The sequence below is a fragment of the Rhinatrema bivittatum genome, chromosome 1 (assembly GCF_901001135.1).
Source record: "Rhinatrema bivittatum chromosome 1, aRhiBiv1.1, whole genome shotgun sequence".
In the NCBI taxonomy this organism is placed as follows: Eukaryota; Metazoa; Chordata; class Amphibia; order Gymnophiona; family Rhinatrematidae; genus Rhinatrema; species Rhinatrema bivittatum.
Window position 1 is genome coordinate 581,358,528 of NC_042615.1, and position 24,292 is coordinate 581,382,819.

General features: G+C 42.8%; 1 protein-coding gene across 1 annotated transcript in view; it reads right to left on the bottom strand.

Annotated features, from left to right (window-relative positions):
• Positions 1 to 24,292, bottom strand: part of SHC3 (SHC adaptor protein 3) — a 311,762-nt gene that overhangs the window by 57,617 nt on the left and 229,853 nt on the right. The window contains exons 8-10 of the mRNA XM_029618404.1: positions 9,888 to 10,048; positions 8,299 to 8,382; positions 1,087 to 1,260 (exon numbers count right to left, since the gene is read on the bottom strand). Of these exons, the coding sequence (XP_029474264.1) occupies positions 1,087 to 1,260; positions 8,299 to 8,382; positions 9,888 to 10,048 (419 nt within the window). The remainder of the gene's footprint in view (positions 1 to 1,086; positions 1,261 to 8,298; positions 8,383 to 9,887; positions 10,049 to 24,292) is intronic.

Sequence of the window (24,292 nt, forward strand, 5' to 3'; positions counted from 1 at the left end):
ATCAATATTCCTCCCACCTTAGCCCCCAAAATGCTCCAAAACGTAACAGGTCTATAGATCTGAAAGCTCTCAAATTCAATAAAATTTAAAGGTAGGCCCTCTTTGAAAGCTCACCTTCTCCCCTACCCCTAGCAACCAAACATACCGCTCTATTCGGAACCACAACCCCGCACCCCCCAAACCCCTTCCCACCACCAGGAGCTTGGTACATGCATCCAACTCCCAGCAGTGCTTTAATAACAATACGGGCAGTATAAGCTACAAGTTTTCCTGGCAGAGTATTGCTTTGCCACCAATTCTGGTAGCTCATGTTGGATGCACTGGGTGCTGGACACATGTACTGAGCTCCCAGCAGCAATGGATTTGTGGATTCTGGGTGGAGCAGGAAGGTTCGGGTTGGGTTTATAGGGGAAAGGGGGAGGGTCAGTTTCAGGGGGGGAGAGCTAACCTTCAAATTATATTTAACAAATTTGTGGGGAGAGGGTTTTGGGCCTATAGACCCACTACATTTTTGGAATATTTGGGGGGGGGGGAGCTTGAAGGGAGGGGGAGATCAGCTGCAATAGCAAACATTTGTTTGATTGGTGTAGCGGTGTGGGGGCTCAGGCAGATAGACCTGCTAGTTTTTCTTTTAAATTTTGGCTAACTGCTTAACCAGCTATATTAAAGTTATCCAGGAACACAATCCTGTTCTTAGGCACATTTAGACTTAGCTAAACAGCTTATCCAGCTAACTTAATATCAGAGTTAACCAGATTAAGTTACTCAGCTACTTGAGCTCCATCTTTGAAAACCTCCAACGTATTTGGATAAATTTTATCTGGTTGATGACTTAGCAGGATAAAATTTATCTGGATAACTGACCAAGACATTTAAAAGTTATCTGGATAATCCCCTTTGAATATCAACCTCATCATGCTTAGACACATAACCGTATACCTTTTGGAGGAAACCTTTTTTTGTACTCTGAACAATCTAAAAGAAATCTCTCAGGTATTTATACCATTGCCTTTGCTGAGAAACTTACTATATAAACAGGAAATTAGATCTTTATTCAACATTGATTTAAAGCTTAAGTGTACTTACTCATATCAAATATATCTTTTCTTGGGCTGATGTCTTTGGTACAGTCTGTTGATGCACTTTCAACATCCATCAGAGCTTGCATATTTAAATGTTGGGTATTCACATAGGTCGGTACTTCTCCTATGTGGGATGTATGTGACTTCCCTTCTGGCTGACTACATATATCCAGGGATCCTGAAAAATTCAAAAGATCCCCCAACAAACCCCATTTTATTACTACTGAAAGCAAAAATTGATACTGTCATGTACTGTAGATCTTAAATGTATTATAAACAGATGTGATAGATGGTAGATAGATGAGCTGGCTAGATAGAGCATTCAAAATTGCAATACACTGAGAAAACTATGTACAAAAAGTATTTCCAATATATAAACAAGAGAAATCCAGTATTCTACAAAAATAATTCAAGGTAGAAGAACAAAAAATGATATTGTAGTCATAATGGCTAATTGCTTAATTATTGCATAAATCAATTGAAATATAATGGGAAGACAGTTCAGCTTAAACATCATAGAAATATTTAGCCAAAGGTATTGCCAGAGGACAATCTTTTTATATCTTTGTTCTGGGCCCATAGTTTCAAAGATTTGCAAGTATACTACCATTAAGTGTATTGAAACGACATCGCAGAAGACATACAAGCCTTTAAAGTTACTGCTCTGGACTTAATTGAAGAGGGAGGATGTACATAAAAGACTGGTAGAAACAAAGGAAGTAACCCAAAATGCATATTGATTGATTTTAGACCCGGGCCAGAAGCACTCCATTGCAAATCCAAAGGCAATTGTTAACCCCCACGTAAGGCTACGGTATTAAAATGAAAGTGCATAAACATACACTTCAAAAGGAGGCCTACCTAGTCAGCCCATTTTTCTGATCTGGCCTGGGACTGTGCATTCATTTCTTTCATTTTGGGGGGGTTTTGGTGCACATTAAGGGCCAGATTTTCCAAAGGTTATGCGCGTAAATCCTCCGGCCTTCTGCGCGCCAGGTCTATTTTAAAAAAGCCCGGCAGCTCGCATAAAACCCCGGGACGCGTGTAAGTCCCAGGGCTTTACAAAAGCAGCGGGGTGGGGGTGGGGAGGCGTTGCCAGAGACCTCCGCAAGGCCACTGGGCCGGTACGCACAACTTACTTCAGCCCCTGATTTTATAACTTGCGCGCGCAAGTTATAAAATCAGGTGTACATGTGTGCACACTGGGTAGCGCGCACACATGTACGCCCGCGCACAATCTTTTAAAAACTACCCCTTGTTACGATTCTGCCCTCTTGGGAGGCTCTTACCTTCTCTCTGCCTGCCCCGCGACCTGGAGGCCACAGTCCCCGGTCTTTCTTGCGGCTGGAGCCGCTCCTCAGTCTGCCCTCTGCAGCTTGAGAGCTGCTGACAACGCTGGGCCTGTTTCTCGGCCCCACCCTGCTCTTCGGCATTAGCAGCAGCATGGCCGCTGGCAATGGTCCTGTACAACTTCCTGCTTTCTGTTCCTAAGGCACGGGCCGCGCTTCTTCACAAGATTTAAAGGGCCCGCGGCCGGATATACCCTGGCCTCACTTGATGACTGTTTCCTGTCTCAGCCCTTTAACAGGGCTTCACCTTCAGTCCTGCCTTGCCTTGCATTGGAGTTACTTGCTCCTGGAAGTCTCGTCTTCCAGCGCTCCATCAGGCCTTCGTTCTTTGTTGGAGCTCCATGTCTCATCTGCTTCCTGTGTCCGTGGTTTCCTGATGTTCTATGTCTTCATGTCCTGAGGTTCCACTTCCTGATGTTCCAAGAATCCAGATGTTTGTCTCCTGTTCCTGATGTCTGTGATGTTCTTCGCCTGTTCCTGATGTCCGTGATCCAGTCCAGATGTCCTGTACTCCTGGTTCCTCGTTGCCACCCTTCCTGGCGTGCCACGTCGAGGTCCACAACTAGTCCCATGGGCGGCCTGTGTAGGGCGCCTCATGGTGCAATGCCTTCCTCATTTCTGCAGCACAAGCCTCCGGGAGACTTCTGCTTCTGTCCTTGTCCCTGGTCTATGGAGTTCCTTGTGCTTGCTCCGTCCATGCCAAAGACTCTGCCACTACCTGTGCCGTTCCAGCGTGGTCTGCGACCAGCCACTGGTGGCTGTGTAGGGCACGCCCCGGTGCAGGCCTCGACAGTTTCTGAGACATGTTCCTTTCATTATTCCACATCTCGTCTAGAGACTACTTCAAGTCCAGCGTGGGCCGCGACCAGTCCCGCGGGTGGGCTGTGTAGGGCACACTGCATCGCAGTCTCAACCCAGTACTTTGCTTGAGTCTTCTGAATACCTTGAACCTTGTTTGAGTCTTCGTCTGTGCACCCAAGTACCTCGTTCCTGAGTCTATGTCTGTGCACACAAGTACCTTGTTCCTGAGTCTCGTCTGAATCTCCATGTTCCGGTCTTCACTGCCCTGGCCTCCATCCGGCCTGCCGCTTCTTGCAGTTCCCCAGCGGCAGGTCTGAAAGGGTTTGGAATGGTCGGAGGACTGTTAATAAGACCACCATTGCGTTGGTGGTCTTCCCGAAGCGTGCAGGTCTGGCAGAGGGTCAGACTTTGTTCTCATCCATGCTTGGGCATGTCTCACCAACCCTCGGTGCTGTCTTGGATTCGTCTGGGATCATGCAGAGGTCCAAGGGCACACAATCCCCTCAAGATGGGATTGCTCTCCTAGTGTTCCCTAAACATAACAGAATGCAAGGCCTCTCAAGGCCTCCCGAAACATAACAGAATTCAAGGCCTTCTCTAACAGGAAGGTCCTTGGTAACACCACTAACTTTTTAGTTTGCACTAAATCTAATTAGAGCACATAAAAAAATAGAGACTAACTTCAAACAACTATGTGCGGCGGCATATACATGCATGTGATTGATAACATTGTTACCAGAACCTCGGTATATAAAAAATGTTAAATAAATAAATAAATAAATAAATAAATGTATGTCTACACGTAGATCTAGGATACTATTTTATAACAAGTATGTATCAAATACACATATAATAAAATTCACTTATCTTTACCTCAGAACATATGCATATATGTATGCTTACATGCAAATACATGCAATGCATTGAAAATGAGTATTTTGATACATTGGATGCGTATACTTTTCCTACCTATTTAAAAAAATATATGTATATATTTTACATCAGAAAATAAAGTAGGACTTAACGTTCCTAAAATCCAGTTTACACATATAAATTAGTATATTGTAAAACATGTACATGTAATTGAAATTGGCTAGTTTACCAATTACTCCACCAGTTCTGACCCGGGGGTCCATCAAGCCTAGCATCCTGTTTCCAAAGGTGGCTAATCCAGGTTACAAGTACCTGGAAAGTTCCAAAACATTAAATAGATTCTATGCCACTAATGCCAGTAATAGCATTCCCTAAGTCAACTTGATTAACAGAAGGTTAGGAACTTCTCCAGGAACGTATCCAAACCTTTTTTAAACCTAGAAACACTAACTGCCCTAACCACATTCTCCAGCAATGAATTCCATAGTTTAAATGTGCTTTGAGTGGAAAATAATTTTCTCCGATTTGTTTTAAATGTGCTACTTGCTAACTTCATAGAGTGCCCCTTAGTCTTTCTGTTGTCTGATAGAGTTAATAACCGATTCACACTTACCCATTCTAGTCCTCTCATGTTTTTATACACCTCTATCATATACCCTCCTCAACCTTTCCTCAAATGGACCCGTATCATCCTGTTTATCATTTTGGTCACCCTTCTCTGTACCTTGTAAAGTGCAACTATACCTTTTTTGAGATGTGATGACCAGAATTGCACACAGTACTCAATTGCGGTCTCACCATGGAGCGATACAGAGGGTTCAGCACTATCCACATCTCTCTTCAACATCTACATGCTTCCACTATGCAAACTACTATCTGATCTAGGAATTGCCTTCTACCTATATGCCGATGACATTCAGCTCTACATACCATATACCACTTCCGTTGAAAATATAGTAAGGATGCTGGCATCATACATGAAGGCTATTCAACATGAACTATCCAATTTCAAACTATCTCTAAACTAAAAAAAAAAAATAAATCTTTCTGTTAAGAAAAAATCTTCCAATAACATCTCTGCAGACACTTGATCTGGGTAACTTCAATATTACACCCTCAGACCAAGTGCGAGACCTAGAGTACAGAGTGATGAGAACCTAACTATAGAAAAACACGTAAATAAATTAATCAAATCAGGCTATGCTAAACTCCAATTACTACATAGACTGAAACCATTGCTGAATCATGTAGACTTCCGTATGGTACTACAAACCCTCATTTTTTCAAACATAGATTACTGCAACTCTCTTCCACTCGGAGCACCTAAAGGTTTTATAAAAAAACTACAACTGCGACAAAATGCTACAGCGAGACTCCTAACAGGATCCAGGAAATTCAATCACATCTCACAATCAGTGATAGCTCTGCTGAATCCATTACAAAGTCTTAACATTAATACATTCCTCCCTCCATTCTGACAACACTGGCCTGGTAGGAGTGGCTCCACAACCATACAAGACACAGAGATCACAAATGCATTAATACAGGATTACTAGCTGTGCCATCATTACAAAATACACATCTGACAAAAATAAGAGATCATATGTTCTCTATTGCAGGACCCACCCTTTAGAACTCTATATCTGAGACTCTACGCCTGACCACTGAAACAAAGAAATTAAGACGAGACCTCAAAACTTGGTTATTTCAAAATGCCTACAATCTTACTTAACCTCTCTGAAATCATCACTTGCTCCTACACTGACAAACTCATTATGAACCTATCTATCTATTACCACACTCTTTCCAACCCAGCACACATATATATATATATATATATATCTGAAACATCCTTTCTCAACTCCCCTTCCTTTAGATCCCATCAGCATCTTTTGCTAAAAGTGCTACCTAATGCTTGCTTCCTCACCCCTGTATATCTCCCCTCCCCTGACTGCCATAGTCAACGTATGTGTCTTTCGCTAAAATGTATGATATAAGAACTCTTCGTGAATATAATGGGCCTTCTAGTATATTTATGTGATGATGTAAACCATTGTGATCTTCACTTGTAACGACGGTATATAAAATGGCTAAATAAATAAAATAAATAGATATATAAATAAATTATGACATTCTCCATTTATTCACTATTCCCTTTATAATAATTCCTAACATTGTTTGCTTTGATAACCCCATCTTGGTGTGCCTGGCCTGCATGCATGGGGCCATAAATGTACTTGTAAGTTCTTTGGGGCAGGAACCTTGACTAGTTCTTTTCTGAACCCCTTTCCCCATTAATGGCCCCATGCATGCAGGAGAGGTAGACCAGAATAGGGTTACAAAAGCCAGCAGAATGTTAGGAATTATTAGAAAGGGAATGGTGAATAAAACAGAGAATATCATAATTCCTCTGTATCGCTCTATGGTGAGATCACACCTTGAGTACTGTGTGCATTTCTGGTCACCGCATCTCAAAAAAGGTATAAGTTGCACTGGAGAAGGTTGAAAGAAGGGTGACAAAAATGATAATGAGGATGGAACAGCTCTCTTATGAGGAAAGGATAATAAAGTTAGGGCTGCTAGTTGGAGAAGAGACGGATGAGGGGAGATGTGATAGAGGTCTATACAATCATGAGAGGACTTGAATGGGTAAATGTGAATCAGTTATTTACTGTTTCAGACAGTAGAAGGACTAGGGGCACTCCATGAAGTTAGCAAGTAGCACATTTAAAACAAATCGGAGAAAATTCTTTTTTACTCAATGCACATTTAAGCTCTGGAATTCATTGTCAGAGGATGTGATTAGGGCAGTTAGTGTAGCTAGGTTTGAAAAAGATTTGGATACGTTCCAGAAGTTCATAAACTGCTATTAATCGTTGACTTAGGTAATAGTCACTACTAATACTAACATTAGTGGCATGGGATCTATTTAATGTATGGGTTCTTGCCAGGTAGTTGAAACCTGGATTGGCCACTGTTGGAAACAGGATGCTGGTCTAGATGGACCCTCATTCTGACCCAATATGTCAACTTCTTATGTTCTTATGGAGATTATCTCTAAAAGAGAGATTTTATAGGGAAGAGGAATAGCCTAGTGGCTATTCCTCTTCCCTATAAAATCTGTTCTCTCATAATTCCCACTGGCTGGACATACCATTCAGCGCTGTCTCACTGAATCGTCCTACGAGAACAGTTCACAAAGGAACCCTGCAAGTCCCTTCCTTAAAAACAGCACACCTAGCATCAACTAGGGAACGAGCTCTCTCTATTGCAGGGCCCACACGCTAGAACTCCATGCCCACGATGCTTCATCTAGAATCCTGCCCAATTAAATTCAAAAAGAAACTAAAAACATGGTTGTTCCAGCAAGCCTAGCCAGACTAATCCTCTTTCTCCTCCCAACCCCTGCCCCAGATGCTTCCCCTCTCAGATCATCCCAGATACTTTGTATATATTCTACTGGTGCTGTTATCCGCTCAGTACATTTCCAATTTATTACTGTTGAATTTTTCATCTAGTTATTGTTAATCAGATTTCTGACCTATATCTTCTTGCCTCCTCTGTGGCTGTTACTCCTCACCCACCGCCCTGTTATAATGTATTTTCCACTCTTTTGTTGTCATGTGAACCGGCATGATGTCTCCTACTAATGCCGGTATATAAAAGTTATTAAATAAATAAAATAAATAAATAGAGCAGTGGACTATGAACCAGGAAACCAGCGTTCAAGTCCTGCTGTCACTCCTTGTGACCTTGGGCAAGTCACTTTACCCTCCATTGCCTCAGGTACAAAACTTAGCTTGTAAGCCCTCTGGGGATAGAGAAATACCTACAGTACCTGAATGTAAACCAATGTGATATCTCAATTGAGATCAAATGTCAGTATAAAATAAATTATATGTAGGGCTGACTAGGCCCTACTTTTATTTAAAAAGGGCCTAGTCAGCCCTACATATAAAATATTTTGCTAATTTTTAAAGCATGAAACAAATAATGTTTTGCCCTGTTGAAGATTTTGTACATTTTTTTGTTAATTTGATAAGTTGTCTGTTTCACAAAAAACTGGTATAGAGATACACTGAATATTTTGCAGTGTTACATGTACTGAAGTGAAAGTCATATATGTCAACAACGTTTTCAAGCAGAATTTTAAGCCTTAAGAGAATGGTATCAATGATTAAAATGCAGCTCACCTTGTCTGACACATGCATGTTGCCAATCATCACAGGATTTCTCTCCAAAGTGTCGGCCCTGGTAATAAGTTTGCTCTCTTCCTGCTATTGATTCAGACTAGAGTAGATGAAAAAAGTTTTAAAGTTTTTCTGTCCTTAATATCAACAATACAATATAATACTAAGATCAGAGTGTAAAATCTATTGAGTTGATGTCAAACCATTAGACGGCAAAAATTCTACAGTCTAATGACATCATTTCTGAAAAGAACACAGTCCAAGCTCCATATTCTTTTCTCACTGAACGGTAACCAAATTTACAAGAAAGTATTTAAATCTGTAAACCGAGCAGCTTTGACCTAGAAGTCACAGAATACGCACATGGTCAATTAAGGTCTCATTTTTACAAACTGATGGGTGAATGGAAAGAAACTTGAAGGATGTACTTTGCATTAATTAACTTGAGTTGATAAAATGAAGTCTCCTTTTTGGGTGGGGGTGTACTTTTTGTCAGAATGAAGAAAATCTGCAGCTGACAGGAGGTGTATGCAAAAAGGGAGGCCCAGAAGAGCAGCTTCATTCACTCTGTACCAAGCCTCTGGCATGAGGCTCTCTTTAGATCTGTCCTGAGCAAGTCAGAGATGAGAAACCTCCCTGGTTATAGCTGGCAAAATTCTTCTGTCTGATGGAATTTGTAAAAAAATGCATAACTGACATTATGCAACAGCAATAAAACTAGGGAGCAAATGTATCGAAATTTTATTCCAGCACAAAAATGTGTCCAATTATGTACCAATGGTTTTCTTATTAAACATGCTAGAATATATATATACATTGGTAAATAGGGTGCAATTTTTGCACTGAAAGAAAAATGTGCTGTAACTTCTATATCATTTGTGTTTGAACAAAAATTGCCTGCAGATACACAAAGGAGCAGTCCTCACCCATCCAAAATTACATTGACCATCACTTAGTGAGGGTCATTTTCCGTGGTCCGCAGACTTTAGCCCAGATTTTCAAAGCGGACTTATACACACAAGTCCAGCGTGTACATGTGGAATGCAGTGCCACATATGTACTTGTACTTACACCTGCTCATTAGCAAGAGCAGGTATAAAAGTGTGCGAAGAGTTTTACGTGCATGCGTGTAAATGCTAATGCCATCTCCAACCCCCATCTCAACTCCACCCCTAGAAAGCCACCTTCCAGTGCTTGTAAAAGCACACATGGGATCAGTTCTGAGCATACGTCTATGCATACAAACTCCCCAGGCAAGTTTTAATAGCCCATTTGCATGCACAAATTCATGTTTGGTGTGTGTAAATGCTTTTGAAACTATGCCCACAATTATTAGGAAATCAAGACAAAAGCATGCACCACCTTTCTGTGTCTCAATGACCACTCTTAGATGCCTCACTTTTTATTTAGAGTTATGATCTAATGGAGAATATAATATAATGTTATCAAAGACCATGGCCTGTCATAGCAACAACTTTGCATATAATGCTGTTTTCAGCAGGGTGGGGGTTGGGGTTCCCCATTATGATGAAAAATACCTTCTAAATAATTATTCTGATAAAACTGCTGCCCAGTATCACATAAGATATTACAGACCTGGATACTGTCTCCAGGACTTGGTAGCTTAGTCCTCAGCCTAGAATCAATGAAGCCACCAGAAGGAGGAATTTTATTGGGAATACTGTTGTAATACGGATGTTCTGTTGCCTCTCCATCTTCTTCTGCCCAACAGGGTTCATCCAAACTTTGCATTCTTAAAAAAAAAGAAAGTTTTCTGTCATTAATCTTTGCAAGAGTTACTGAACGATAACTTAGAAGTTAAAATTAGAAAGAAGCTCGAGTGAAGTAGCTGGTCAGAAGTTGGCAAAACTGGGCTGGCCTAGTGGCTTGGTTAATATTAAGTACTGTGCTCTGTCAAGCCAAAAATCCTCACTTTTATGATCCCTGCATTGTCTTCCAGTCCCTGAGTCCTCTGGACTTGGGGATGCAGTATTCCCCAGTCCCTGGAGGGAGACATGCTCATTGCCTTAGGGTGACAAACCTAGTGGCTGGATTCAGTGTCCAAGATTGTAGGAATTGGGAAGGAGCCCGGGGGCATGGCCCCCCAGCCTAGGACCATTACAGCAATGACTGCACTAGACATACGTTGGGAGAGGATATAAAATGGGGGAGGGGGAATCCCCAAGTTACTGCAAACGAAGGCTTATGGCCCCAGGATTCCAGTCCTGGTTCTGATTGGGCTGGTGGCCCAAAGTTGCTAAAGAAAACAGCCAGGTCACATGCAAAAAAAGAATTTGGAAAATCTTCTTGCTAGTTATTACAATTCTGGCTCCAAGAAATTCAGTTATATTTACGTAACGTACATGGAAATATAATTCTTGAATTAGGATGATGTTACGTGTAAAGCCAATTCAAATTTTAACAGAGCAAGCACGTAGCAGCATCACATTTTTATTCACTGGTACTGGAGCATTTGTTCAAGCAAGGTTAGTGAGGGATGAGGTAGGGGATGAAAGAACAAGACAGAGGAAGATGCAGGAAAAGAGGGAAGCAGCAGGAGAGTTGGAAAAAGGAAGAAGTGTATAGAAGAAAAAGTAAAATGGAAAGTAAAACCAGGAGATGGAAAAATGGGAAGACAGGCAAGCAGAAGGAAATCTAAGAACAACATGAAGAGGCAAAATCTCAGACAAAAAAGGTAGAAAAATATCTGTGATTTATTATTACTGTTTTTTATAGTAGTATAGAGCTCTAGAAGCTATATTGATTCTGAAGAAAACTGGAATCTCTGAATGTTATTATATCTTTTGTTAGATCAACAGTAAAAATTGAATACATGATTGAATACATGATTTTTTGAGATCATATAGCTAGAGCCTCTGGCACGAGGCTCTCTTTAGATCTGTCCTGAGCAAGCCAGAGATGAGAAACCTCCCTGGTTGTAGCTCGCAAAATTCTTCTGTCGGATGGAATTTGTAAAAAAATGCATAACTGACATTATGCAACAACAATAAAACTAGGGAGCAAATGTATCGAAATTTTACTCCAGCACAAAAATGTGTCCAGTTATGTACCAATGGTTTTCTTATTAAACATGCTAGAATATATATATACATTGGTAAATAGGGTGCAATTTTTGCACAGAAAGAAAAATGTGCTGTAACTTCTAGAGATGTGAATGGAACCGGAATCGGTTCCGATTCCGGTTCCGATTCACATCGTGAAATTTTTTCCGTGCGGTCCAATCGTTGTTTTTTTTTATCGGCTGCATCCGAGCCGATAAACAAAAAACCCACCCCGACCCTTTAAAACAGATCCCTTAGCTTCCCCCCCCCCAAAACATTTTAAAATTACCTGGTAGTCCAGTGGGGGTCCCGGGAGCGATCTCCCGCTCTCGGGCCGTCGGCTGCCACTAATAAAAATGGCGCCGATGGCCTTTGCCCTTAGCATGTGACAGGGTTTCCGTGCCATTGGCCGGCCCCTATTACATGGTAGGAGCACTGGATGGCCCGCACCATTTTTAAAGATGGAGCCGGCCGTCCATTACTCCTACCATGTGACAGGGGCCGGCCAATGGCACGGAAACCCTGTCACATGCTAAGGGCAAAGGCCATCGGCGCCATTTTTATTAGTGGCAGCCGACGGCCCGAGAGCGGGAGATCGCTCCCACGACCCCCAAGGACCACTAAGTACTTTTAAAAAGTTTTGGGGGGGATCGGGAGGGTGGGGGAAGCTAAGGGATATGTTTTAAAGGGTCAGGGGATTTTAGGGGTTATTTTTGTGTGCCGTTTTTCCCGCCCTCCCCAAAACGATAAGAGAACCCCACAAACAATTTTGTGGGGTTTTCCTATCGGTTTTGGGGAGCCCCCGATTTCTGATGACTTTGAAAATATCGTACAATATTTTCAATTGTCAAAAAAACGATTCACATCCCTAGTAACTTCTATATCAAGGGTTTCTCTCTCTCTCTTTGACAGGGCAAAGGAAGCACTCGCCTTCCAGAGCTTGGACAAATGAGGTTCCCAGGCGGCCGAGGTGAATGGTTTGGAGTAGAAAAACACCCTCTGATGCTGTCAAAAATACTAACACAGTCTTGGCACAGAAAATCTCAAATTTCTCTCTCCCAGGGGTGAAGACTTCGGTTGGGGAGTCCTCAAAAAGTCACAAGTTTGGCCTTACTCACAGTTCTCCTATGTCTCTCTCGATCTTTTTCACTTTCTCGGAATCCACTTGGAACACACAGCTCTCGATGTTCCTCCGCTGGGCAGGGAGAAGGGCAGCAAAACTCTCTTCCTCCCAGCTCTTCTAACAAAATTGTCCTTTTTCCCCCAAACTGATCCAAACACCAGAAGGTCTTTGCAGCGGGTCACCGTCATATCTCTGTCCTCAAGGAAGTTGCAGAGGAGCAGGTCTTCCCTATCCTGGGCCCACCCAGGGAGAAGGTTCCCCGTGATCCCCTCTCCAGGCGAATACCCAAGGATTTCACGGGCTTCTTACAGAGGAAAATGTTTAGAGTCCTGAAACAAACCCAGCCAGCCCTTGAGTGGATTGAAAGGGCTGCTCCCTGACCCTTTCCATGGCCACCAAGTAAGGTTTGCCTGGGCCCTAACACTGGCCCAAAAGTACAAACGAAGGAAAATTCTCCCGAGCTTCCTCCAATCTCTACAACTGAACTGTGCTGCCCCCAGAGCTCTGGGGAAAAAGCTGCTTTTAAATCATCTCAAGAGGGCGTCCATCCCAGCTCCCTCAGTGGCAGGGGCTGTACAGAATGGTGTCTCCCCACTTTCCTGACCCCAGGACCATAATGCTAATGAGCCCAGAGGTCCATTACACAAGTGTCACAGCCTTTGAAGACTCTTTACAACAATCGTAATTTTTCCTTACTTTTAGACCAAAGGATTTGCATGGGAACCCCCCCCCCCCCCAGCATATGTATGTATGTATATGGAGCAGACTGGATGCTATTTTATCAAGACTGCGCAAATACTTTTATTACAGCTAATTTGAGCACCAAATTCAAAATTGCATTCTCTTTTGTGACCTGGTATTTGGGGGCTGGCTTTTCCCACTGACTGGACACTGCAGAAGGCTAGGAAGAGAGGCAGAAGGGTTGGGGGTGGGGGAATCTGTGAATTTGTAGTCCTTGCCCGGAAGTTTGTTGCCTTGCTACTTTTAACTTTGTCTGGATTGTTAGTTTTCTTTGAGGGAACCTGTTAGTGACTGGCACAGCATTCCAGAGAGGGTTAGAGAGAGAGAGAGAGAGAGTGTGTGTGTGTGTGTGGTAGCTAGGGCAAACTGGGCCATATTGGTACATACTGGAGGGAGTGAACGAGTGTGATTGGGGAATATTGGGCCAGACTGGGGCACACTGGGGGAGGTGAGTGAGTATGACTGGCGTATACTGGGGGCTGAATGACAGAAGAAATACATTTCCAAAATGACAATAATTTATGAATACTTATGGCACCCATGGTTGAGAAGGGAGAGAGAATAGATGAGGAGGAGAAAGTATCCCTTACAGAGAGTATACAGGACCAGGGCACAGTTTTTGGATCTGTCTAAGGAGCAAGTCATGTGCGGGTTCGGGTTCAACAAGGAAATCATATTATACTTATGCCAGCAGTTAGAGCACGACTTGAGCCCTTCCACCCGGAGAGGCCTTGCCTTGTCAGTACACCTCAAAGTTACTATGGCCCTGGCCTTTTTGGTCATCAACACCCTTCCAGGCAAACACCTCTTGGGATCATGGTTGGAATAAGCCAGTTAGTCACCTCCATAGTATTAATCAGTTTTTGGCTGCTTTTCTCAGGAAAACACATCACTACATATTTTTTCCTCAGAGAAAACAGTATCAACAAATTATGACTGAGTTATACCAAATTGTGCACTTCCTCATGGTTTTGGGGGGCTGTCAATTTCACTCACGTCCTTATAAGAGCACTATCAGCTGATGAGGCCATTTACAACAAATGCCTGGGGAGGCTGCATCCAGTGGACTGATGGCTGCCACGGAGCTGGCCGTAGTTGGCAACGTGGCATCTACTGCAGCACTCCCTCCAGACGACAGTCATGCCCTGCAGTTCCTCCTGCAGCATTCTGCCAGTGCCCTGGATCTCCTGACAGACACCTTGCATTTCCTCATGCACCACTTCCTTCAGGCCCTAGATGTCCTGTTGTAAGCCTATGATCTGGTCTGCAACTCATTTAATTGCAGAATTTGGCTTTCTGCTAGAATGCAAGGCACCTCTCTATCAGAAAAGCTGCCCTCTTCAAAGTGCTTGGCCTCCCCCTCACTCCAGTACACCGCAATACCTCAAGAATAGGTGGCTAGATGTAGGTGGCCCTTTTCACTTCCTCCTCCTTCTCCTCCAACAGAGGATGGTGGTCAGACCTGAATTAACCATTAAGCAAAATAAGCACATGCATAGGGCACCAAGGATAGGGGGGCATTACAGAATGTTGAAAATTTGCATTTTTTTCCTGTTGTCCCCTAGTTATATGTAAATAATTTTCTTAAATTGCTTACTGCTATATAATGTTAAATAAATACAATTAAAAAAAAAAGTTGTGGGGTGTGGCCTGGGAGATGACCTGGGAGAAAACTGAATTTTTAATCTCTTGGTTCACCTTCAGCATTATCTCTTGGTTCACCTTCAGCATTTACTGAGCCTTAATGTCTTGTCAGTTAAGCAATGGAAGGGCCGAGGGGGCACCATTCTTGGGCTGTGCTTAGGGCATCAGTTGACCTTAATCCGGCCCTGCTGGTAGTGCTTGGAATCTGCAGCCACCCTCCTTTCAGTCTCCTCTCTGTCAACCCTGGACTTTGCTGACCCCTCCTCCTCCACATCGTCACTGCCTTCCTCCAGGCTTTTTGGCAGCATGCATGTATGCCATCTTGCCCTTCCAAGGCCACTGGTTGCAAGACCATCCGATTCTTGGTCAGTCTCTTCCCCTGCACAAAGTTAAAAGTGTACAAACTGTCACTACACATTCTATCAGTTTTCTCTTTTCTACAGTTGCACCTTCCTTATAGGCATGGAGAACAGCTCAAAGGTCTAGCCTCCTGCTACTAAACATTATTTATTATTTATTTATTAAAATTCTTATAGTCCACTTATATCAAGCCAGTTTTGTTAGCATTCTCTTAGGTGTAAACACTTAAATTATACTCTTGTTTCTCACTTACATGCATACACAAATAGAGGATAGGCAGCTTGTTATGACTATTAACAACTGCCCCTATCTGCCTTCAGTACCATTGAATATCTCAATAAAGGTACATATGTATGTATAGGTATGGTTTTACATATTATAGTCATGACATGCAAGCTCCTTAAAAGCCTTTCTTTCAAATACTGCTCACCTTGGCAACCTTGAGGTGTACAAATCTCCAACAGCACTCACAGCTGATGCAGAGAATTATCTGTTCTGCCTGGGTAAATGTAATTTGGCTTACCCTCTTCCATCATCATGGCCTGTTCCTTCTTGACCTGGTGTCAGAGGTCTTGCACACTCTTGTTATTGTGGAAGGCCACATTGTCTGTGGCAGATTTTCTCCTAGGTCCGCCCTTTCCTGAAGGATTCCACTCTCCGTGACTCCTTCCCATATAAGATGTACTGGATCGATCTTTATTACCTCCTTCACCACAAGGTTCACGACCTGTGGTTAGAAGATAGGCTTCCTAAGCAGGGCTCCACTTTTTCCAGACATGATGCTGTTAGGAAGAGTGGCAATGACACTTGCTCTTATATACTTGCATTCACATGGAAAAGGCATGTGAATACACATAAGATGGCAAGATTTACCTACGTATAATTTATGCATTCATTTTTTAAAAATAGCAAAAGTTCACATGTAAGGTTTTTTTTCGCATATATTAGCTGAATGTACATAAGTTCTTTGCCTTTAACCAAATGTATTAATATCAATAAAACAGAATGACTCAATGTGGCTTTAAATTTTTTTATCCCCCAGAGAAATTTGAGATCGGCCTTTTGGTTGTTCGTTCAGTATGAACTGCACATTAGAGTGAGGTGAGGGAGAGAACCATTTCAATAGCAGGACCTAAATTATGGAATTCTTTAATATTTATTTATGGCTGCAAACAGATTTTATGATTTTCAAAAAAAATTTAAAACATGGTTTTTTACAAAGGCTTTTGAGGGTTGTGATTAATTGGATATTATCTATCAAGGCAAGGAAGTTAAATAGATTTTTGGTTTTGAAGAATGAGGCATGCATTTTTTATCTGTTTTTATGTTATTTTTTATATTCTTAATTTCTTGTAATTTATTTGTTTTATTTTGTTATGATATTTATTGTAATTTTAATTTATTTATGATGTATTGATCTTATTGTTTTATTTCCTGTAAACCATTATGATTGGTCACAGAATGACGGCATATAAAAGTAATAAATAAATAAATAAATGAGTTCTATTTGTGGTGTTTGCATAAATTTTCCTCATATGTATGATTAGGGTTAGTGCATAATTGGGTTAGCTGTAAGCGTCATGTCTTCAGGGACAGTCAGAGCCAGTCCAGGATTTATCCCTATTGCTTTCAATAGGCTTTACCTGTCCCTGATAATATGATGCCCACTGCTAACCCATGTCCATAAGGTGTAAGGAAAGCAAGGCATCTGAAACCTGGAATTTTTACATATTTCCCTTTGCTTTTATTCCTTATACCTGGTATTTTATCAATAAGGAAGAGAACCTTCAGTCAGCAGCTAACAAATGTTTTGAAAACTATATATGTCCTGTGCATTAGAATACAACAGCCAATGGGTTTCTACTGGGTCTCATTAGCTACATCTAGCCTACAAACTCTGTGTAATGTAATTGATGTCTGAATGGGAAGCATCTGAGTGAAATTAGTTTTGACCGAGCTTCAGGTAATTGCAAAGCGCTGCAGGCTTGCTGTATTAGGGTCCTTCCCAATTATGGGTGGTGTAGGTGGGTGAGAGGGCAAGGTCATGAACACATCAAGGAGTCTCTGATAGCTCACAGCTGGAAGCTTTAAAAGGAAAGAACTCAAAAACTCATTTTATCTACATGGACAGGTGTTCTAGCAAAACCTGTGTTTTGGCAGGCAGATTAACATTGGAAGATGTGTCTTTCAGAGATCAAGGGCCCAATGCAATATCGTGCACTTGGGCTAGCGCACAACTTAACCAGTGAATGGATGTGCATTTTGGACGCGCTAGGCTAACACCCGATGCAATAAAGGGATTAGTGCATTAAAAACGCGCGTAGCTAACAGCACTCATGGCATGTAATAGCATCGGATGCAAAAAATGTCAGTGCACCCAACACGTGCTTTTTAACATGGCAAATTTAATGCCAGCCCTGGAACTGGCATTAAGTCTTGCTGTGCTTCAAGGGCTCACTAAAAAACAAAAAAAGATCCTGCTTTCTATGGTTCCTCCTACTTTTAGTATCATCGCAATATTAAGTAGGAGGAATCACAGAAAGCAGCAACATGAGGGAAAAGAAAAGTCTTGACGGCGGCCAGTTTAGTAAAACGGACGCTCAATTTACCAGCATCTGTTTTCCTAACCTATTGCTGTGTGTGGATTAGGAAAACGGACGCTCTTAAATTGAACATCTTTTACCTAATCCATGGCTGTGCGCACAATTGATCCCTAGCACGACCTTTTTAACCACGACAGCTCATTACCACACTGCATCAGGCACCCAGGAGACATGACTATGCACACATTGTAAAAAAGGGCGCCCAGTTTGGATGCAGTTTTTACGTGCAATTTATTGCATCAGCTCCGTAGTGTGGGTACAGTGATGAAGGGAGTTACAAATGGATGGAAGTTGGAAACCTTGTGGAGGTAAGCTGCGCCCCACTGGGGAGGATGAGTAGGCAGAAGGTTAGGCTTTGTCTAATTGTTAATTCAGACATCTGTATTAATCCAGGTAGCCCTTTCTCAATGTGACATAAGACAGATTTTTATTTTTTACTTTTTTCTTTCATCATCAACTTTTTGGACATAGAGGTGATTGATTAGAACGTGCTGCAAACACCTTCATGTGACTGGAATGCCTGTCTGCCCAACTATAAATCACCTCTTCCGTGCTGGAAGTCATGCTATTGTTGAAAGGGCCACTCAGTCTGTGCCCCTTGTCCTCCTGTGCAGTGCTTTCAGTAGTGGGGAAGCATACAAGATGTTTCCCTCTATAGACTATACCTGTGCTTATGGCTTGGCTGCATTCACATCTCGGAGACTATAAAAGGATAAAAGATAAATGTAGTCTTACGCTCTGAAGTGTTGTGTTCATTATAAGAAGGTCATCCAGGGAAGGTAAGTATAGCATGAACACCCAAATAACCAGAAGTTATCCATAGGTAACTGTAAGGGTAGATGAGTGGAGAATAGAAATTCTAGGAAAGAACTGTATGCCAAACATATGGCCTGATTTTAAAAGGGTTACGTGCATAAGGTACGCGCATAACCCTTTTAAAACGCCCCTGCGCGCGCCGAGCCTATTTTGCATAGGCTTCCGGCGCGCACAGAGCCCCGGGATGCGCGTACGCCCCGGGGCTTTCCTGGGGGGGGGGTGTGTCGCGATCCGCGCGTCATCGTGGGCGTGTCGGGGGCGTGACGCAGCCGGCGCGTCATCCGGGGCGGCGCTACAGGCGTGGTTTCGGCCCGGGGGCGTTCTGGGGGCATGGCCGCAGCCTCCGGACCAGCCCCCGGACCGGAACATGGCACGCAGCAGCCGGCCCGGTGCGTGCAAAGTTACGCCTGCCTTGAGCAGGCGTAACTTTTGCGACAGAGGTAGGGGGGTTTAGATAGGGCCGGGGGGGTGGGTTAGGTAGGGGAAGGGAGGGGAAGGTGGGGGGAGGCGGAAAGAAAGTTCCCTCCGAGGCCGCTCAGATTTTGGAGCGGCCTTGGAGGGAATGGGCAGTGCGTATCTTATAAAATTCGGCATACTTTTGTTCACGCACTGTGTTTTAAAATGTACCCCAGTATGTGTGACAGTGTGTGGGTGAGAGAGTGATTGCAGTAGGCTGTCTTGAAAAGGGCTTAACTCAGACTAAAACCTCCCCATACCTTTATTTTGCAAGTTGCGCCTGCCTCTGGGCAGGCATAGGTTGTGCACGCCGGCCGAGTGCCGGCACACGATCCCCCAGCCTAGAGGCTCTATGGAGGCCTCTGGCTACGCCCCGCCCCACCCCGGACCGCCAACACCCCGCCCATTTTTTTAAGCCCCAGGTCACATGCGCATCCCGGGGCTTGCGCGCATTGCCAGGCCTATGCAAAATAGGCTCAGTGCGCGTAACCCCCCCTATGCACGTAAATCCAGCTGTATTTACGTGTGTAGGGCTTTTAAAATCTGCCCCTTTGATTTTAAAAGCATTGCTCATGCAAAAAGCCCACATATGCACAAGCAATGCGTATTTTTAAACGCCATGATTTATGAGCGTATATACTCATGCATGTGGCAAAAATAAGGGGGTGGGCCATAGGCAGAGCATGGGTGTTCCAGGGCAGGGGCCAACACTTACATGCATAACTCCATATTTTAAAACCGGAGTCCGCAGCATGTGGCGGCTTGTTAGCTGTGTAACTTTACTGCTGCTCCTGATGAGGACCAAGTCTGCAGATATTGTGTTTTAGAAGTGATAGGACAGGGTGAGGGTCCAGGTCATCTGGGGGCTCATGCTGGATGAAGAACCAGAGACGTCTGGAAGACCTCAGTATTGACCTGGAAATCTGGCGGACTTGTTGAAAATCTGGGAATGTCCCTCATGCGAGAATGTTTTAAAATTCGCTTACATACGCGCGTGAAGGCCAGCAAGGTCTTATGGAAGATACACGAAGTAGATGTACTCAAGTAACCTCTTAAAATTAGGAGCATACTTACACATGGTAGACATATTTTGAATCATGTGCACACAAGTGCGCGCATGATTTGAAATTCCAGCATATCTCTGTTTGTGCACCAATATGGGCGCATGCACGCTCGTTTTAAAATTAATCTGTGAGAGTCCAGGATCCCCTGTGGGGAAGCTCAGTAACAAGACCCTTTTGCATTGTCTACACCCCGACCTCTCTTTCCACACCTTGTAAACAGTACTGACAATCTCGTCACTTAGACAGCTGCAATAAACACATTGAAAACTAATAGGTTGTAAAAGCAAATTGATGGTTTATAGCAACTTAAATTGAAAATTGTCCAATGAATCTTCACAAATAAAATGTAATACATTTATTACCATACTTTTCCCAGCAACCAACTCTTCAATTCCTTCAGCCATTTCCGGTAGTGGTTCGACTCCTTCCTTCTCCTCACATTATAGTTTAATCTCCAGATCCTCCAGTGGGAATGGGAAAGAAATGTATCCCAATTTATTTCCAGCAACCACAGAAAGTATCAGTTTTCATACCTGTCCAATAGTCTTCAATACTCTCTGCTCCCAACCTTGTGGCACTTTTTGGGCACCTACATTACAAGCCATCAAGACTATGGGTCTTTATGGATGGGAGACATTGACTTTCCCTGGTAAAGTTTTTCGAAATAGCTTCTAACATTCTCTTGAGTTCAGTAGATGGCCTGTGAGTGCATTATAAGTAGTACTTCATGAAAATACTGCCAGTGACCCAAGGAATAAGAAAGGATGGAATTAATGTCATGAGGGTTTCTTGAAGAGTAGCAGGGCAATAGTAGTTCCTGTGATGGAAGCAGGAAATTGGCAGACCTTGTTGACATTTCCCTGATAGGTATTTAAGGAATTTAACTCTGGCCTCCTCCTGCGGCCACTCCCCATCCTTTCAGCACAGCTCCTGGACCTTCACCATGAAGTTCTCAATCTATACAGAGAAATAGGAATACAAAACTCTTATTTCAATGTTGTAGGTTCTGTGACCTCCAAAATGGTAGGTTTCCTTTTTCTTCAACTGATGCCTTGACTCTGTTTCATGGCTGTTTGCTCTTTTTTTGTGCAGCTATATGTGGTTCCACCTGGCCAGAAAACACACCAGAGCAGGGGCAGTCCCAGAACAGCCAAGGTACCCAGTTTCAAGAGAGAGTTATTAGTCAGTCCAGGCTTTCATACAACCCCATTCTGATGTATTATGGGATTCTTTCAAGAGGAAGAATCAGGGATGACAGATCCAACACAGATTTAGGATGTAAGACTGGCCCAGTTTCCTCCCTTCTGGAAAAAGGAAACGGGTCAGCATTGCAATAGAGCCAGCAGCAAAACCTGAAACAAGCCCTGAGGATGTTATATCCCTTATCTGGAACTTTAATTTACATATGACCTTTTTCTAAATTAGTCCCTTTTTTCCCTACCCTTTTATTTAAATATTTCAGCATAATACTTTATCAACAAATGTACATTGGTCATGCCATTAATGTAATATAAATCGGTAGGGGTGTGCAGGGGTAAAAAATTAGTTTCATTTTTGTTTCGTCTTTTTGGAAGGTTTCCACAAATTTTGTTTTTGTTTAATCTTTATTATGTTTCTTTAATTTAAAAAAACAAAATAAAAAAGGGGGCTTCCTAAGGCCTCCCGTCCCCACTACCCAACCCTCCCACTCAGAAAAATGCTGGGGACAGGATCATCCCTGGTTCCCACATACCCAGTCCAGGGGGATCTGCTGTTGAGGCCTAGGCCCAGGCTGAAGCCTCAGCCTTGCATAGGCCTAGGCCACAGTAGGTCACTGTGACCTCACCCTAGGCCCTACGCAAGCTCCAGACATGGAAGCCCAGGCCCAATATCGGGGCCCAGCCCGGAGGCTGGGTCCCGACAACTGGGTCTTGGCCTACGTCTGACACTGGGATCCGATCCAGAGGCCGGGTCTCAATGCCTGGGCCTTGGCTGGGTCCCGATACCAAGGAATCAGTCCAGGAGCAGGCCCAGAGGACAGAGTGCAGGCTATGTAGGTCCTCTTCTGCCTTCTTTCTTCTTCAAATGATGGCATCTGCTGGGGAGGCACCAAAGTAAATTAACTACAGCACTTCCTCCTCAGCAGATGGTGCCATTTTAGTGTTTGGCAGTTCAATTCCAGGACTGGTCCAGGCATCAAGCCTGGACCTTCAGGACTTGGCCTCCAGACCAGGTCCCAGTGTCAGGCCTGAACCTGGCCTTGGCATCAGATCCCTGACAGATAAGGTAAGTGGGGGATCGGAAATTTCCCTACCCCAGCAACATTTTTCCAGCCTGGGCCTTCACTTGGGTCTCAGCCAAGGCCTTGACATTGCACTCGGGTATATTTATTTATTTATTTTATTTATTTAAGTTTTATTTATTTATTTATTTATTTATATTTATTTATTTTTATTTATATTTATTTATTTATTTATTTATTTATTTATTTTATTTTATTTATTTAAGTATAGTCCACAGTCCCTGCTTAAGGGCTTGGCCTATTCCCTAGGCAAAGAAATTTCATCAGAATTTAAATTGCTTTGTTTTGAAAATGAACCAAAACAAAAAAGGAAATTTCATTGTCATTTCTATTTCATTTCTCCCGAATGCACATCCCTATGAATCAGTCTCTGCATTGATATATGCATATTGCTTCTTGCCCTACCACAAGCGCAAAATGGCCCCCCTTTGCTCATCCATCCCCACAACTCTCCCCTCAAATCCATACCTAACAACAACCCCTAACCCCACCCCAATCCCCAAATAGGCCCTCAAAACCCACTCCCCAAAACCCCCAAAAACTACCTCCACCCCATAAAGCCTCCCCAAAGCCCCCCAAATCCACCCCTAACCCCCATATCCAGTCCTACCCCCTAAAACCACCCACCTTCCTAGTTCCTACAATATACTTACTCCATGTGGGTAGGAAGCTCCACGATTTAAAGAGGACAGCAGGCTCCTCCAGGCCTGGCAATTCTACCGTTATTCCTTTGGACCCTTCCCCCGGATTGGAAAAAGCAGATGGTCATTCCTTACCACCAGGGACGCTAGCCTTGATAGGTCTCTGGTGGTGAAATTCGGTTGCTTGGCTGGGTGTGTGGGTATCTTGGAATGAACCTGCTCCAGCAAAACAGGAAACGCATGTGTGTACATATAAAAACCTATGCACATGCAAGTTGCCAGGTACATGCAAACTTTTCAACATTTGTGCATGAATGTGAAATGTACGTGCATATGGGGCCATATATATGCATATTTTTAAATCTGTGTAGATGAATTTCTATGTATCTGAGGCCATGCAGTGTTGTTTAAAAGTTATTCTCCTTGATATCTGATTTTTGAAAGTTAATATTATTATAATATATTATTATGATTTTTATTTAATATTTATTAATATTATCTGATTTTTGAAAGTTAATATTATTATGTCAGGTTTGTACTTGAAAATACATATCTGTAGATAAAGGACTGTGGAGGTGGGAAAAAGGGATCAAAATAATGTAAACTGAAAGAAACCATTTCCATAGCTACTATTTTTCAAAAAACACTGGAGGAGAGGGACTGGAAGGAAAGAATATGTGGGGGGGAGTAAGTATTAAAAGATAGGAGAGAAGGCAAGAAGCTGGAATTAGTGAGAGGGCAAAAGACGAAGAGACATGCTGTAGATGACAGCACATAAATGGAAGGAAGTGGATAAAAAAGAAACTAAAGAAATGGTCAGAAAAATTAGAAGAGTTTTGAAAAACAAGAACAGCTGAAGAAGCCAAGATGGAACATTGAGAAGACCAAGAAAAGAATGAATAGCGACAGGATAAATCTAGCTGGCTTAGAAAGGTTAGCTTGGGTGCAATATTTAGCCACTGAGTTTCTCAAGTAGTTAGCCGGATAAACTTATCTGGCCAACTAGCAGGGTATATTCAGTGGTACATTTTAAAGTTTATCCGGCTAACTTTAGGATAGGTCAGAGTTAGCCTTTAACTTATGCAGTTAACTGTCCTCCTCCCACCCCCAGAATGCCCCTGACTTATCCGGCTAAATTCTAGCCGGATAACTCATTCCGGCTAGAATTTAGCTGGATAAGTCTTTAAATAGGTGGTTTAGCCATTT